General features: G+C 41.3%; 1 protein-coding gene across 1 annotated transcript; it reads left to right on the forward strand.

Moving 5' to 3' along the window:
* Positions 1–1,047: 1,047 nt before the first annotated feature.
* npy (neuropeptide Y) lies at positions 1,048–14,325 on the forward strand. The gene is made up of 4 exons (XM_072509269.1): positions 1,048–1,326; positions 2,050–2,237; positions 9,174–9,254; positions 13,815–14,325. Exons 2-4 carry the CDS (start codon positions 2,050–2,052, stop codon positions 13,837–13,839), a joined length of 294 nt encoding a protein of 97 aa, XP_072365370.1. The 5' UTR covers positions 1,048–1,326; the 3' UTR covers positions 13,840–14,325.
* Positions 14,326–15,683: the final 1,358 nt, after the last annotated feature.

Genomic DNA, 15,683 nt, shown 5'->3' on the forward strand with positions numbered 1-15,683 from the left:
AAACGTCTGTCTATAAAATACTAAAGTATGTTGTTCCTGTTTGAAAATCCAGCGAATATGTGGGGGCGGGGGGAGCACTTCATTGAAAACATCGAAGCGACTTGCACCACTTACATATTTGCATCAAAGTAGAATAAAACTTCCGAGATTGCAAATACAATATTGACTTTCTTCCAAGGCTATCGAAAATACGTCAAGGATGTATTGGGTTTCAAAGGTCTCCTGCGCACATTTGAATGTTTCGAGCCGATTGAAAGGGTTAAACGTCCCGGCAAAGCAGTGCGCTTTTGATTAAGCACCAATCTGAAGCATTTCTGACCCCATTGTAGTAATATTATTGACAAAGGGATCGTTTCATTTCAAATGTGCCTGCACCAGCATTTATTATCTTTTTATTCAATCTCTGCCGCCTGATTACTGTAAGCCTCCATCGGAAACAAAGGATGTGGAAATGGGGTGAAATAGGTGTCTAAGGGCAGCATGGTGGCGCAGTGGTTAGCACTGCTGCCTCACGGCGCCGAGGTTCCAGGTTCGATCCCGGCTCTGGGTCACGGTCTGTGTGGAGTTTGCACATTCTCCCCGTGTTTGCGTGGGTTTCACCCCTACAACCCAAAGATGTGCACCAAAGATGTGCAAGGTAGGTGGATTGGCCACGCTAAATTGTCCCTTAATTAGAAAAAAGGAATTGGGTACTCTAAATTTATTAAAGAACAAAAATAGGTGGAATAGACTCAGAAACTTACACCCGATTGTAATGGGTTACTACCGGAGGCTGGGCTCCCAAACAGACCTAAATGCGATTTTACGCCTTGTGCAGAAGCCAGCGAACCTCAGCGAGGCCAGTGTGATCCCCGGAGCAATTTCATTGGGATGTCAGCCCGGGACAGGAGGAGGCTGGCGGTCTAGAGCGTTCGGGGATGGGTTTAATGGATAGTAGTTGAGAGTCGCCAAAGTTTGTTTTAAATGACATTGTATTGCCGGTTCTCCCCTGGGACGTTGGAGGAGGAAGAATACGCAGCAGATACGACATGAAGTTTCCTTTGAGCTGGTAAAAGCAATCAGTGTTATCAGTCAGGAATCAGGACGCTAAGTGACAGGACTCCTGCACTGGCGCTACTGACGTACTTTCGCATTTGCAGGAATGTGATAACGAATTCTGGTCAATTAAGTGTGACCAGGAACCTCCCTCATTCCACCGAGGGAGCACATAAAAAGCATGACATGTCACTAGCTCCTCAGACTCAAAAAAGGCAGCGATCAACCAGGGAGCAGCGCCAACCTCCTGTCAGATTCCCAACAGACGGCAACCATCTGCAGACCTGAAATGTGAGTACATGAACCTGGGGCAGCACTTAACACCAAATCACCTTGTGTATTCGAGGCGGTCCCGGGGCAGAAAGGTTCAGTTTCTTTCCTGTTTATATAATGTATAAATTATATACGGTGGGCAGCGCAAATAGTCCAGAAAGAGCGCGTTTCGTGTAAATCTATAGCATTTGGCCAGTTGTGATTTTGAATGGTTGGATGTATCTTTAAAATAAGGAGTTATTAATTTGAACATGAAGGTTTAAAACTTTCCAAATGAATGTATTGTCGGACATACCAGTGAGCATTGGACTGGGTGAAAAGTTTGTTATTAGTCAAGGGATTATGAAAAATGACTAACTGGTCTTTAGCGAAAATGGAAATATAACCCTTCATCTGTGGAGCAGAACTTAAAAAGGATGGAAGTGTGTGTAGGCGCCTTTTGCGAGAGGGATTGCACTGATCCCGATGTGGAGCCAGGCAATCACAATCCCTTCCCAATGACACTGCACAGAACGGTCAGATCCTCTGCTGTATGTGTGACCCAGTGATCGTTCTAGTAAGGCAGCACTTTCCAGGAGTCTTTTACACGGCTGGGAAAATGTCAATTATTATGTTCTTTTTTTCCCACCTTAACAAACGAATAAAGACCACAGTTTTGTTTTAATGTGATCGCGAACTGGAGCGTGTTTGGAAAATGTTCCGATATCTTTACTCTTTCCCACCCCCCACCCCTCCTTTCAGATGCAGGGCACCATGAAACTGTGGCTGGGCGTGTTCACATTTGCATTTTGCATGCTGATCTGCATAGGGACGTTTGCCGATGCTTACCCCTCCAAGCCTGACAACCCCGGGGAAGGTGCCCCCGCAGAGGACCTGGCCAAATATTACTCCGCATTGAGGCACTACATTAACCTCATCACAAGGCAGAGGTGAGACCGCATGCTCTGTGTATCAGTCATCAGTCAGGCTTGGCGCCATTAAACGTTTGCTGCACGCTCATTTCTTCAGGGTTTAGAACAAAACCAACACGAGAGAAGAGACAAATTAGCATAATGACAGCGTAGGATTCACCTCACAGTCAAACTTCAATATTGGTCACAAAAAGAGGCCCTTCAGCCCATCGTGTCCCGGCCATCAATCACCTATTTTAATTCCATTTTCCCGCCTTTTTTACGAAAGCGTTTCTTGTGTTCATCTAAATGTTGCGAGGGTTTTCTCTATAAATATGCTGCTGACAACTCCAGGTTTTCACATGGCTCATGTAGCAACTTGTTTTTATTAGATCTGGGATACAATTTGGGTGATTGGGGCAGGCTTTGAGCTCAGTTCCCGTCGCCTTTCTCTGAGATTGTGGCAACGCTTTACCGCTGGGTCTGGGTGAGTGACTAAATTAATATAACAGGAGCGGGGTATGTGGCACCTATACACAACATTTGGATCATTACAGCAAAATCCCGTTCTTGCTGATTTCCAAACGAATCTCAGCGCTTCAGATGTAAACATACAGCACGTGTACGATGGGGATCCCGGGAGCGTTTCCGAGTCATTAACTGATAGTCTTAAGATCTGAATGTAGATGTTCTCCTCCAAGCAGCAAGTGGTATCAGTCAGGTAAAATAATTGTAAATTCTCTGATGTAAGGAGTTTCACTTCTATTACCTTTCTGCTTAAATACACCGGTTTTTACTGAGACTAGATTTAGAACGAATTGGTTAGCCATGCAAGATTGGAGTCCATGCAAATGGCAGATTGTGGTAATATCTGCAAGAGCCGATTCCAGATGACAATTGTGGAGCTAATCGACCAGAAACAACTAATAATATTGGACAACATTCGCACAGAGGGAAAGCAGTAACATCTCATAAGTGGTGTGATAAGGACTTAGCGTTGTCTAATCTCTGGACCGATAACTTTCAGGGAATTGATATCCTGGTCACAAATGGAACATAATTAAATTTTTGCCTTTTCTCTTTGCTTTAAATTGTCTAGTGGGTTTGGACTGAATGCCTGATCTGGTACATATGGGCTCCAGGCGTTTGTTCCTCAATATGGGGGGGGGGGGGGGCAGGTCTAAGAGGAAATTCGTTTGATTAGTTCCTGCTTTCAAACTCGCTTTCTGTTAATGTGTCCACCGAACTGACGTTATTGCAGCAGTTGGCCCGAAGTGTCGCATTTTAAACGGCCTCCGATACCAGAGATTGGGGGAGAAGGCACGCGAGTATATCTGTCTGCAATAGCAATCAAGTTGCAGAGCGCTACTCTGTAGTATACTGTGGCTGGAAAACAATAACATGCATATCACGACTTTTATTATTTAGTTTGAGAGTTTGCTTAGTAAGTTTGCCCCAGAGTAACTGCACCGGAATACATGGCGGGACCAAGGGAAAGTGTAAAGGGTCCAAGCACTGCTGTGTGGCTTCTGAAGCACAATCGCTGTAATACAAGCAAATGGCAGCTAACTTGCAAATAGCAAGGACCCACATGCCCCTTTTAGCACTTACATTGATTAAGCAAGGTTAGGACTCCAAGCTCTTCTCACAGTGATTGGAACCTTTTACCTCCCGTACATTTTAGCACAAAACTAAAATACAGCGGGTGCTGAAGATCTGAAATCAGAATGGAAAATGCTGAAAATACTCAGCAGTTCTGGCAGCATGAGAGGGAAATGGGAGTTGGCGTTTCCCGTCTGTGCCTTCAAGGCCCGTTTAATGTCTCTTTCTCCAGTCACTTGACCTTCTTCACTTTTTAAAAAACTCATCACTGTTTACGATCCATTTCTTTTCTCGCTATTGATCCACGCCACACTCCAATGCCAGGCTGTGAAACATGTATTACAGGGTTAGTTTTATCTCACAGTGCCACCCAGCGATCGAATTTAAGCAGAACATCTCTCTTCGCATCGTCGCCAGTGCTGCTGTGTACAGTGGAGTCTGAGTTAAGTGTTACCGAAAGCATCGCAATGCACGTCCAATTCTGAGTCCTTTAATAATGTAGAACAGTAAATCTACAGGTACTTCAGTACTGCAAATAAAATATCGTGACAGAAAGACTGCAGAGGAACTAAAGTTCTTCTGTTCGTGTTTTGGCAATGCGAACCCAGGGTGTCCGTTTCCACCATCCATAGAACATAGTGCAGAGGGAGGCCATTCGGCCCATCGAGTCTGCACCGACCCACTAAGTCCTCACTTCTACCCTATACCCGTAACCCAATAAACCCTCCTAACCGTTTTTGGACACTAAGGCAGTTTAGTATGTCCAATCCACCTAACCCACACATCTTTGGACTGTGGGAGGAAACCGGAGCACCCGGAGGAAATTCATGCAGACACGGGGAGAACGTGCAGACTCCACACAGACAGTGACCCAGCGGGGAATCGAACCTGGGACCTTCGTGCTGTGAAGCACTGGGCTACCGTGCTATCCCATTCAGGCCTTCCAAACCTAAATAATTGTCTTTATAATAGTTCTCCCAATCTTCCCTCCAGTAGTTTTGCCATTTGTTTTTTAAAAAGATGTTCTCAACTTACTAACTGTCAGTTTCTCTGCATCAAAATCCTTCATAATTACATTAACCTTCCCTGATCTAATGGGAGCAAACCCAACTTCTCTATTCTCTACACAGAAAAAGTCCCTCATTCCTTGTAAAACTCCTCTGCACCATTGCCAAGGCCTTGGCATCCTCCCTAATGTGCGACACCCAGAATTGGATAGAGTATAGATTTATAGGTTTGCCACAACCTCGTGCATTTGTGGTCTACTTTTATTAATAAAGCCAACATCCCAAACATTTATTTTAACTTTACCAACTTCTATTGATCCCTTCAAAGAATTGTGCATGTGATTCCTTAAATCTTTCCATTCCTATATTCACAGGAAGAGAATATACAGATAGTGATATTTCTTACATATAAAACAAATGAGAAATGACAGTGTGGACCGTCACCAGGGAGTGCAATTATGGTGACCCCATTTCATCATTTGGTTATTGTTAATTAGCTGGGATTATTTACAATAGTATTTGCTTTAATGAACCCATAACCTAACATCACTGCCTCTCTGAAGTCTTGCAATGGGCTCTATTCAAATAAATATTAATGCTCCAGGGACAACAAACTGCCTTAATCATTTTGAAGTATTGGAATTTGCTCATAATTTAAATAGAATGCTCGATACCTGTGGTTCAGTGCAAAAAACATTTAATTTAATCTTTGCAATCCATAGACCACTTGGTTCACTCAATTAAAATGCCAGATTATTTACTCAGTGTACCTGAGAGATACAACTAGAACGGAAAATTGAAGGGATCCACCGATGATCTTATAATAAGATAAGTGTAATGTGATAACCAGTAGTGAAAATATAATGGAATTGAAAAGCTTCCACGGTTCCCATTTGTCCTGAAATAAATACTTCGCCAGACAATTACAGATGCGAGGTCTTTTGGCCCATCTTAATTCAGACCTTACCGTCTCCCCATCATAAAACGTCCAATTGTGAAATGATTTCAGTGTATCTGGAAGTCCATTCAATGTGTTGATCGTTCTTTGTAGAAATAAGTACTTTTGAATACAAGTCCTTTCAGAAAGTTGAACCTGTATCCAATTGTTCTACATTCTTAAATACATATTCCAGTCCTACCTCTCCTCTTAAGATTACCCCTCGCACATTTCCTTTCAGATAGCAAGTAAAATAAGGTACCCAGTCAATCTATGAAACTCCGATTCTGGGCACGAGAGATCAGCTTTGTGTTTCTTCTTTGCATTTCCTCCAGCATTCACTTGTTTCCCTGGCCAGAACTGGACATAGTGGTCAAGGAACAATCCCGGAAATATTGGCAACGTCAGGCAGAGCCACAGAGAAAGAAAAACAAAATGAATGTTTCATGTTGATGACTTTTATCAGAATTGGCAGTCAAGATATGGCCTGGGGCTTTCTCTCATTCTCACTGCCATTTTTTCTCTGGTATTCAGTTGTTTTTATGACTGCTCTCAGCATTGGTTGGATATGTTGAGGGAAAAATCAGTCAATGGTAATAGCTTATAATGACTATGAATTGACAGCTTGCTTGCACTGTGCCATATTTTCTTTTCCATTTTGTGGTACTGACATTGACCAATTTTACCCATTGCATGTTCAGCCTAACGTACGTCTTTTTAATTTCGCCTGTAGCTATTGCAACACTATTCATGGAGTATGTGTGTCACTTTCCACTGACATTGTACAGTACTTTACATACTTTAGTATCAACTTTTAACTATTATTCTACCTACACATGTACATAAATATATTATATATGTGTGTATTTCCTCAATCATTCTGAAATTTCTCCTCCACCTCCTTTTGAATCCACTTACTGACCTAGTTCCATGCCTTCTACAAATGTGACGAATTAGCTTTTTGAGGTTTTGAATCCAAGTAGTTGTAAATTAGAAACAGGAATAATACCAATTCAGATCCCTGATATACTGTAATCTCAATTGTTTTCAGAACTCAACAATGAAGTTATGTATTTCCTTCCCTTGTTTCCTCAACATAATAGTTCACACCATTTTTAAACTTGAGGCAGAATACGATTGAACAAAATAATATGCATTAAAACGCAAAGAATAATCTTTATTGTCACAAGTAGGCTGAAAGCAATGAAGTTACTGTGAAAAGACCCTAGTTGCCATATTCCAGCAACTTGTCCAAATTATCTAACAGCACGTCGTTTGGGACTTGTGGGAGCACCCGGAGGAAACCCATGCAGACACTGGAGAACACTCCACTCAGACAGTGACCCAAGCCGGGAATCAAACCTGGGACCCTAGCACTGTGAAGCTACCGTGCCGCCCACAGTCCTCAAGACCTCACTTATGAAAAAAATTGTGGTCACCAAAATGGAATGTGTGAATGTAATCACCAAGATGGAGTATGTGCATGCACAAGCCTAGTGTTCTTAGACATAAACAACCCCCATTATGTGAGTACAGCTAATGTAAAGTGTTATCTTGAAGTAGACTCCACATACAACAGACATGGCTCTGTATCATTGACACTACACATGGCTCTGTATCATTGACAGTATACAATGCTGAGTTTTTCTTCTTGCCTGCTGAGATACTTATTTTGGAGAAACTTTTTTTAAAGATGCGTCTGATAAAACTAGATCTGATGCAGATGATAGTGTTGATCAACTGTGCATTTATTATCAGCTTGTTGCAAGTTTTGATTTGGATCTGGAAGCAAGATAGGAACAGGAGGAGGCCATGAGCTCCTTGCACCTGTTCCAGTTTTCCATGAAATAATGGCTGATCTATATCCTAATTCCATCCACCTGTCTTGACACCATACCCTGTAATATCCTTGGCTAGCAAAAATCTATCAACCTCCGCTTTTAAGTTATTATAAGGTAGTATCTGCCGGTTTTCTTTTTGGGGCAGACTCCCATTTCTCTTTGTGTGGGGGGAAAAAATGAATCCTAAAATGGCTCCTCAATGGCCTGGCTCTGATCTGAAGATTATATTTCTTGATGGAAAAATCTACCAAATTAATTGCTTTCAAAATCCTAAATCTCAATTCAATCACCCTTAACCTATAGTCCTGACGACTATATTTTAGTGACCAGTGTACAGAGTCCTAAATATCTTTGAATACAAGTCTATTTTAAATAATCTATACTTATTTAATATAATCTAGTTTACATAATCTATAGTTATTTAATACAATCTATTTTTAAGTAATAATGGATAGCGAAGTACTGGAGCGGGTGCAAAAGGAATTGAGGATGACAAAAGGAATGCAAGGTTATATCTATCACAAAGATACTGACAGGCGGTCACTGTTCACTTGAGTTTTCATAAAGAGAGAATGATTCCATTTGGAGCAAAGAGCAAAACTAGAGGCTATCAATAAAGAAAGAAAGTCACCAAGAAATTAAATAGGGAATTCAGAACAAATTTCTTTATCAATATGGAGCTTGTTACCACAGCGTAGTTGGGCAAATAATACAGATACATTTATGGGAAGCCAGACAAGCAAATGAGGATGAAGGGAATAGAGTTATTACTGATAATTAGATGAGAAGAACAGAAACCTAAACGCCACCATGGGGCATTTGGGTCAAATCATCTGTTTCTGTGCTTAATCGCTTCACATAGTTTAACCCTCTTGAGTCCAGGTGAGTAAGCATTGCTCTCTTTCTAAGAGTAATCTATCCTTTCCAAAATGCTGTATGTATTCAAGATGTGGTCTTACCAGGTCTTTGTACAGTTGTAACTTAAACCTTCTTCCTTTATACTTACATAGCCCTGTAAATATAAAGGCGAACATTAGTTTTTTTTTTTGCACCTGACTACAGCATTTTCGTGATCAGTGTACATGGACTCATAAATCTCCTAACATCTATTTTTCCTAGCTTTTCACCATTTGTTAAAACAAGATGATGTTTCACTTCTTCAGTGTAGGCCAATTCATGAAGCAATCAGTTTTTGGCTGGTTCTGAGGTAATGTTGCACCCAAAACTTCCCTCAGGTTCTGATTGACTTACTGTGAGCTGTCGGTTTTTATTTGTGTTTATTTATGGTATTTTAATTAATCCTGCCCACAGTCGGAGTAGCTTTTGAGAAAGCTGGAGTAGCTTTCGAGAAAGCTGTATTTATTACAATCATATCTAAGAGCATAATTGAAGCGTAACTATTAACATAACTGGGTACCAAAGAAAACATAGCATGCAATTCATGATGCATAAATAATAGTATGAATATTAGAATTTGGTTGACATGCATGCTCCTTTTAAAAAAAAATAATTGTAACTATTTGCCAAATTAATCAACTGAACAACTCTGGTAATGGTTTAAAATATTTGGGTCATTTGTCTGCAACAGATATGGAAAGAGAGCCAGCCCTGAGGCACTGATCACCGATCTGCTGCTGAGTGAAAACTCGGAAAGTTTTCCTAAATATAGGTGAGTGCACATAACAAGGATATTTTGTAATGCAGCTTTTTATGGTAGAAGTATACAGCTAAAAGCAATTCCATAGTGACAGCACCAGATGCACCATTTGAAAGGGGATGGGTATACATTAATTGACTTCTGCATCATTAAATTTAATTAATTTAGTCTAGGCTGAAGGGGCATATTTAAATAACGGTAGGTTCAAACATCTAAGAATGATCAGTCTAGATCATTTTTAAATAGGATTTCCAGTGGTTCATGGATTTTAAAATAAAAGCAATGTTGAAGAAAATGAACAATGTGTTAGTAAATCCGCCAAAGCTTAATTTGGCTGCTAGAAAGGGGCAGCATGGTGGGCACAGTGGTTAGCATTGCTGCCTCACAGCGCCAGGGACCCGGGTTCAATTCTGGCCTTGGGTGACTGTGTGTTTGTGTGTGTGGAGTTTGTATATTCTCCCCGTGTTTGCATGGGTTTCCTCCCACAGTCCAAACATACGCAGGTTAGGTGGATTCGTCATGATAAATGATCCCCTTGTGTCTGAAGGTTAGGTGGGGTTACGGGGATATGGTGGGGGAGCATGTCTAGGTGGGGTTCTCTTTCGGAGGGTTGGTGCAGACTTGATGGGTTGAATAGCCTCCTTCTTCACTGTAGGAATTCTATGAAAGAGAAAAGGAGGATTTAAATTCAGCTATGCTGTACCAATTGGCGTGACGTTAGGGGTTAACTAAAATTAAGCAAAACTCAAGAATGGTAGATGTGAACATAGGAGCAGCAATAGGCCATTTGGTCCCTCAAACCTGCTCCACCATACGATCATGGCCGATATGCTACTTTAATGCCATTTTCCCACACTATCCCCAAACCCTTGTTATCTTTGATAACTAGGAATCTATCAATCTGTCTTGAATATAGTCAATGGCTGAGCCTCCACAGCTCGCTGAGTTATAAATTTCAAAGACTCACCACCCTCTGACTAAAGACATTTCTCCTCAGCTTGGTCCTAAATTGTCTACCTCTCATTCTGAGACTGTCCCCGCAGTTCTGGACCCTCCCCAGCCAAGGGCAACATCCTTCTGCATCTACCTCATGGAGCTCTGTTTGAATATATACACGTCCCATTTTTCTCATCTTTAGAGACTAGTCTCAGTATCTTCAATCTCTCCTCATTGAGCAGTCACAGTCACAGTCTCTTCAAACTCTCCTCATTGGGCAGTCACAGTCCCAGCCTCTTCAATCTCTCCTCATTGGGCAGTCACAGTCCCAGCCTCTTCAATCTCTCCTCATTGAGCAGTCCCACTATCCAGGCATCAGTTCAGTTTAGTGAACCTTTATTACACTCCCCATATGGCAAGTATACCCTTCTTTGGGCAAGGAGACAAAAACCACACAGTACTCCAGGCATGATCTCATGCAACTGCAGCAAATCTTCCATACTCTGCACTCAAATGCTCTTGCGATAAAGGCTAACATATCATTAATTTTCCGTGATTTATGAACAAGAACACCCAGGTCCCTTCGAACATCAACACTTCCCATCTACGAAATGCTCTGCATTTCCATTTTTCCTGAAGTGGATTTCAGTTTTTCCACTTTATCTTCCATTTGGCATCTTCTTGTCCATTCACTCAGCTAAATCTTCTTGAATCCTCCTCACAACTCCAATCCCCATCAAGTTTTGTGTCATCACTTGGAAATATTACACTTAGTCCCCACATCCAAATAATTAATTATGAATAGCTGGGGTCCAAGCAATGATCCTTGTGGTACCCCATTAGTCACAGCATGCCATCCTGAGAATGACCAAGTTATTCCTACTCTATTTTTCTCAATCCATGTCAGTATATTACTGCCAATCCCAGGTGTTCTAAATTAGCTTATTAACCTCTTCTTTGAGACCTTAGCAAATGCCTTCTGAAAATCCAAATACATCACATTCACTTGTTCCCTTTATCTATTCTGCGAGTTACATCCTCAAAAAGACAGGTTTGTCCAGCATGATTTCCCTTTCATAGATTCATGTTGACTCTGCCCAATCATTCTACGTGCCCAGTTATCACATCCTTTTAGAATAGATTCGAGCATTTTCCGGACTACTGGTGTCAGGCTAACAGGCCTGAAGTTCCCTGTTTTCTCTCTCCCTCCTTTTTTAAATACTAGGGTTACATTAGCTACCCTCCAATCTGAAGGAACTGTTCCAGAATCTATAGAATTTTGGAAGATGACCACCAATGCATCCACTAAATCTACAGCTACTTCTTTCAATACTTTGGGATGTACGTCCAGGGGATTTATCAACTTTTAGTCCCATTAAGTTCTCCAGTACTACCTTTTTATTAATGCTACGCTAATTTCTTTCACCAGTACTACACTTGTATTAATATTAATAATTCTTTCATTTCTTCAATCTTGCTAGTTGGTTTTCTAATATTCTGGAGGTTTTGTGTTCTTCTCCGTGAAGACAGTTGCAAAGTATTTCTTTAGTTTCTATGCCATTTCCTTTCTCTCCATCACAAATTCTCCTGTATTGGGCCCACATTTGTCTTTGCTAATCTTTTCCTTTTTTACTTAAAGAAGCGTTTACAGTCCATTTTTATGTTTCTTGCTGGTTTATTTTCATATTCTGTTTTCTCTTTCTTTATCAAATTCTTGATTCTCTTTTGCTGAATTCTAAACTTCTCCCAACCCTCGTGTTACCTTTTTGCAATTTATGAATCTCTTCCTTTAACTCTTGTTAGCCATATTTGGGTCAATTTTGTGTTTTGTTCTGTCAAGGAATGTAAATTTGCTGGAGACCATGTATTTTTGCTGTCTATTGAAATAGCTTTTGATGTAATTTTCCAATTAGAACCCTAGTTTTAGATTGAGCTACGTAAGTTTCAAACTTAATGTCTATCCACCTGATTTATACCATGCCCTACATTACCACTACTATTAGTGGCTTAAACAACTCCTACCAAAGTTTGCTACCCTTGCTGTTTCTTAGCTCCACTACTTATGCAAGCATTCGACTTGTACCTTGAATTTGATACATAATTCAGGTCTATTTCTCTGCTATCAGAATATGACCTAATCAATAGTGAAGTGTCTATTTGGTGTGAGGTGGGGTGAGCAGGGGATTGGTGTACAGAAGGGTGGTGGGGCTGGACACATTAAGTGGCATCAGAAAATACAAACTATAGCCCAATAATTCTATAATAATGCATTAGTGAGAGCATTTTAACGAGGCTGAAATGATTTAATTTTAAACTTTGGAATAACTAATATTGTATTTAGTTTTTACAGATGATCCTATAATTAGCTTAGCATTGAAGGTGCAATGAAATAGGAGCCAAAGTAGTAATTTGGCTCTTAAAGCCTGCCCTGATATTCAATAGATCTCCCCTTGTAAATACCGTGGCGGGGGGCTTTTCTGGTCCCAGGTCAACGGGGATTTAAAAGGATTGTCACTTCTGCTGCAGGAAAGCGTGCTGCGGTGGGGCTGCAGGAAAACGAGCTGTGGTGGGGCTGCAGGAAAACGTGCTGCGGTGGGGCTACAGGAAAATGAGCTGCAGGAAAACGTGCTGTGGTGGGGCTACAGGAAAATGAGCTGCAGGAAAACGTGCTGTGGTGGGGCTGTAGGAAAATGAGCTGTGGTGGGGCTGTAGGAAAATGAGCTGTGGTGGGGCTGCAGGAAAACGTGCTGCGGTGGGGCTGTAGGAAAACGTGCTGTGGTGGGGCTACAGGAAAATGAGCTGCAGGAAAACGTGCTGTGGTGGGGCTGTAGGAAAATCAGCTGTGGTGGGGCTGCAGGAAAACGTGTTGCGGTGGGGCTGCAGGAAAACGTGCTGTGGTGGGGCTACAGGAAAATGAGCTGCAGGAAAACGTGCTGTGGTGGGGCTGCAGGAAAACGTGCTGTGGTGGGGCTGTAGGAAAATGAGCTGTGGTGGGGTTGCAGGAAAACGTGCTGTGGTGGGGCTGTAGGAAAATGAGCTGTGGTGGAGCTGCAGGAAAACGTGCTGCGGTGGGGCTGTAGGAAAACATGCTGCAGGAAAACGTGCTGTGGTGGGGCTGCAGGAAAAGGTGCTGCGGTGGGGCTGCAGGAAAATGTGCTGTGGTGGCTGTAGGAAAACGTGCTGTGGTGGAGCTGCAGAAAAACGTGCTGTGGTGGCTGTAGGAGAACGTGTTTTGGTGGGTCTGTAAAGTCTTGGCGTGTGTCTGGCAAAGTTTAAAATTGAATAGCTATTTTTTCATTCATTAAAGAAATCATTAGAGTGACAATTGAATTGGTAATGCAAACATTTATCATTGGGTCAATGCATGATCCATTGTGGGTCAAATAGGGCAGAAAAAGTGATGCCAAATTGTTGACTGATTGAAATAGCAGCAGAACTGGTAGCTGCACCTGGCCTGTGGTATTGAGGGGTTGGCGATTGGGTGGTGGTAGGGTGTGTATGTGGAAAATAGAAACCTCCACCTGAGGCTCTTTTATTTATGAAAGCCAAGAAAAGTAGAAGAAAATGCTTTGCGTGCTGAACATATCATTAGAAATATTGGCAGTTGCATTTACTCATTCTTTGTTTCGCTTGCAGGTATGATGAACCTTCCATGTGGTGATGAAAATACAATTTTCTTTAATGTGATCCACACTTGAACATCCATTGCTATGGAAATGAGACATTCTCACTGTTCTAAAGACCCTCATTTTACATTAAAAGGCAGCCAATGCATGTAGCCATCACTGAAATCTGTAGAACTTCTTTTCCTGCATCATATATTGTATATAAAGTTTATTTAAATATATACATTAAATATGTAATCCATTACAAAGGTGAAAAATAAATTATTCTTTGTATGGTGAGGACTAGTTTGTGCTATTAAAATTCAGTAATAAAACAATACAGTCTGTATATATCTAACCATGACGTAAAACTGAACGAGGAACAACTACAATTTGTCAACGTTATCTATTACGTTTTTGTGAACTCGTGGAATTTATTGTTTTGTGTATCATATTGCACTGCAACTCTTTTGGATTATAAATGAGTTTTCACAAGAGTGTACTTATCCAACATCATCAAAATATATAATACTTCAACATAACCTCTATATACGTCAGCCTAAATCTTCTTCTCGTTTGGTGCAAGTCAAAAGTGCCAGTCTCTTCCTTGTGAAGTACTAAGCTTCACTCAGAAGCAAATGAAGTGATTCAGTGGTATGATTAGTTTATTGGTTGTTCTCGAGGATGACGAGATGATGGTGTAATGTGTTTTGATGAAATAGGAAGGGTCAACATTTATGGAAGAGCAAGAACAAAGGTCTTCAATCTCTGGTAATAAAATGTGCCCATGTAAGCAGCCCTAACGTATACTAAGGTTGATTTTGCTATTATAAACCAAACAGATAAAGCTCTGCTAGGTGGTGCACTCTCATTCACACAGAATAATTTTTTATGAAGATATTTGAAGAGCTGTTGTCAATAGTTATAATCACAGTGAACAAAAAACTGAAATTTCTAGTGCATCCTACCCAGTTGCATTCACTCCAGTCTATTAACTTCAATGTTTTGTTAATTTAACTGCAATATCCTTTAGATATGGAAACCTAGGCACTGTTAATAACTGGCTGGAAAAAAGGAGAAGGGGAGGTGTTGGAAAAGGATTTTCAGCCTGTAAACACAGAAAAAATGGTTTCCTGTCGATCCTAACAAATTAAGGCAGCTCCTGCTTGACTTGTTTTCTGGCCACAGCCAGTCAAATTGGCCATTGAGTGGGATGGCATCTGGAGAGAGGAGCAAAGGTTAAGTCAGACATTATAGGGAGGGGAGGAGTTGATCAAACTTGAGGCAAGTGAGAGAGAGTCTGCCAATTGTGTGAGTGTAAACTTGATGGGCAAGGTGTTAACATTTGTGACCTCGCTGTGAATGCACCTTCTAACTGGACACATTCCTTCATACATTTCTGCAACTGACCGGGAGCTGCTGTGATGATGATATAGCAATACCATGATTGAGTAACTGAGATCTGAAGAACAGAAGTTCCAGCCTCATGCAGAGTTCCCAATATGTACAAAGTAGCTGTAAATAAAGAGTAATGGTTTTAACAAACTAAAGTCTCAAACAGCTTACCTTGGATGAATTAGCAAGTTCCAAAGAACTCCGCCTCGACCCTGAACACACGACAAAACATGGTGGCGGTGCATAGTGAGTAAAAGACGCAGAAAACTTAAGAAGCAGCTACAGACCTGGCAAATCAAGAGATCCTTGATAGAAGGACAAACGGAACAGATTCAAGACTCCGTTGAAGCATCCCAGGTGCAGCAGATGCAAGCTGAGAAAAAGACCTGGAGTCTGGGCAGTAGTGAGAACTGACTCTCAGCAAAAAACAACACCAGTGAAACAACAATTCGAGGGTTCAGTTGAAGAATGGAATCTGCACTACCCACTCCCAGAATCATTTGGA

The sequence above is a fragment of the Scyliorhinus torazame genome, chromosome 6, assembly GCF_047496885.1.
Source record: "Scyliorhinus torazame isolate Kashiwa2021f chromosome 6, sScyTor2.1, whole genome shotgun sequence".
Lineage (NCBI taxonomy): Eukaryota > Metazoa > Chordata > Chondrichthyes > Carcharhiniformes > Scyliorhinidae > Scyliorhinus > Scyliorhinus torazame.

Excerpts from the sequence above, each read along its gene's own strand:
- npy (XM_072509269.1), top strand. The coding sequence starts at position 2,050 with ATGCAGGGCACCATGAAACTGTGGCTGGGCGTGTTCACATTTGCATTT. Across the intron at positions 2,238-9,173 it reads AACCTCATCACAAGGCAGAG|ATATGGAAAGAGAGCCAGCC; the intron begins GTGAGACCGCAT and ends TGTCTGCAACAG. Across the intron at positions 9,255-13,814 it reads GAAAGTTTTCCTAAATATAG|GTATGATGAACCTTCCATGT; the intron begins GTGAGTGCACAT and ends TTTCGCTTGCAG.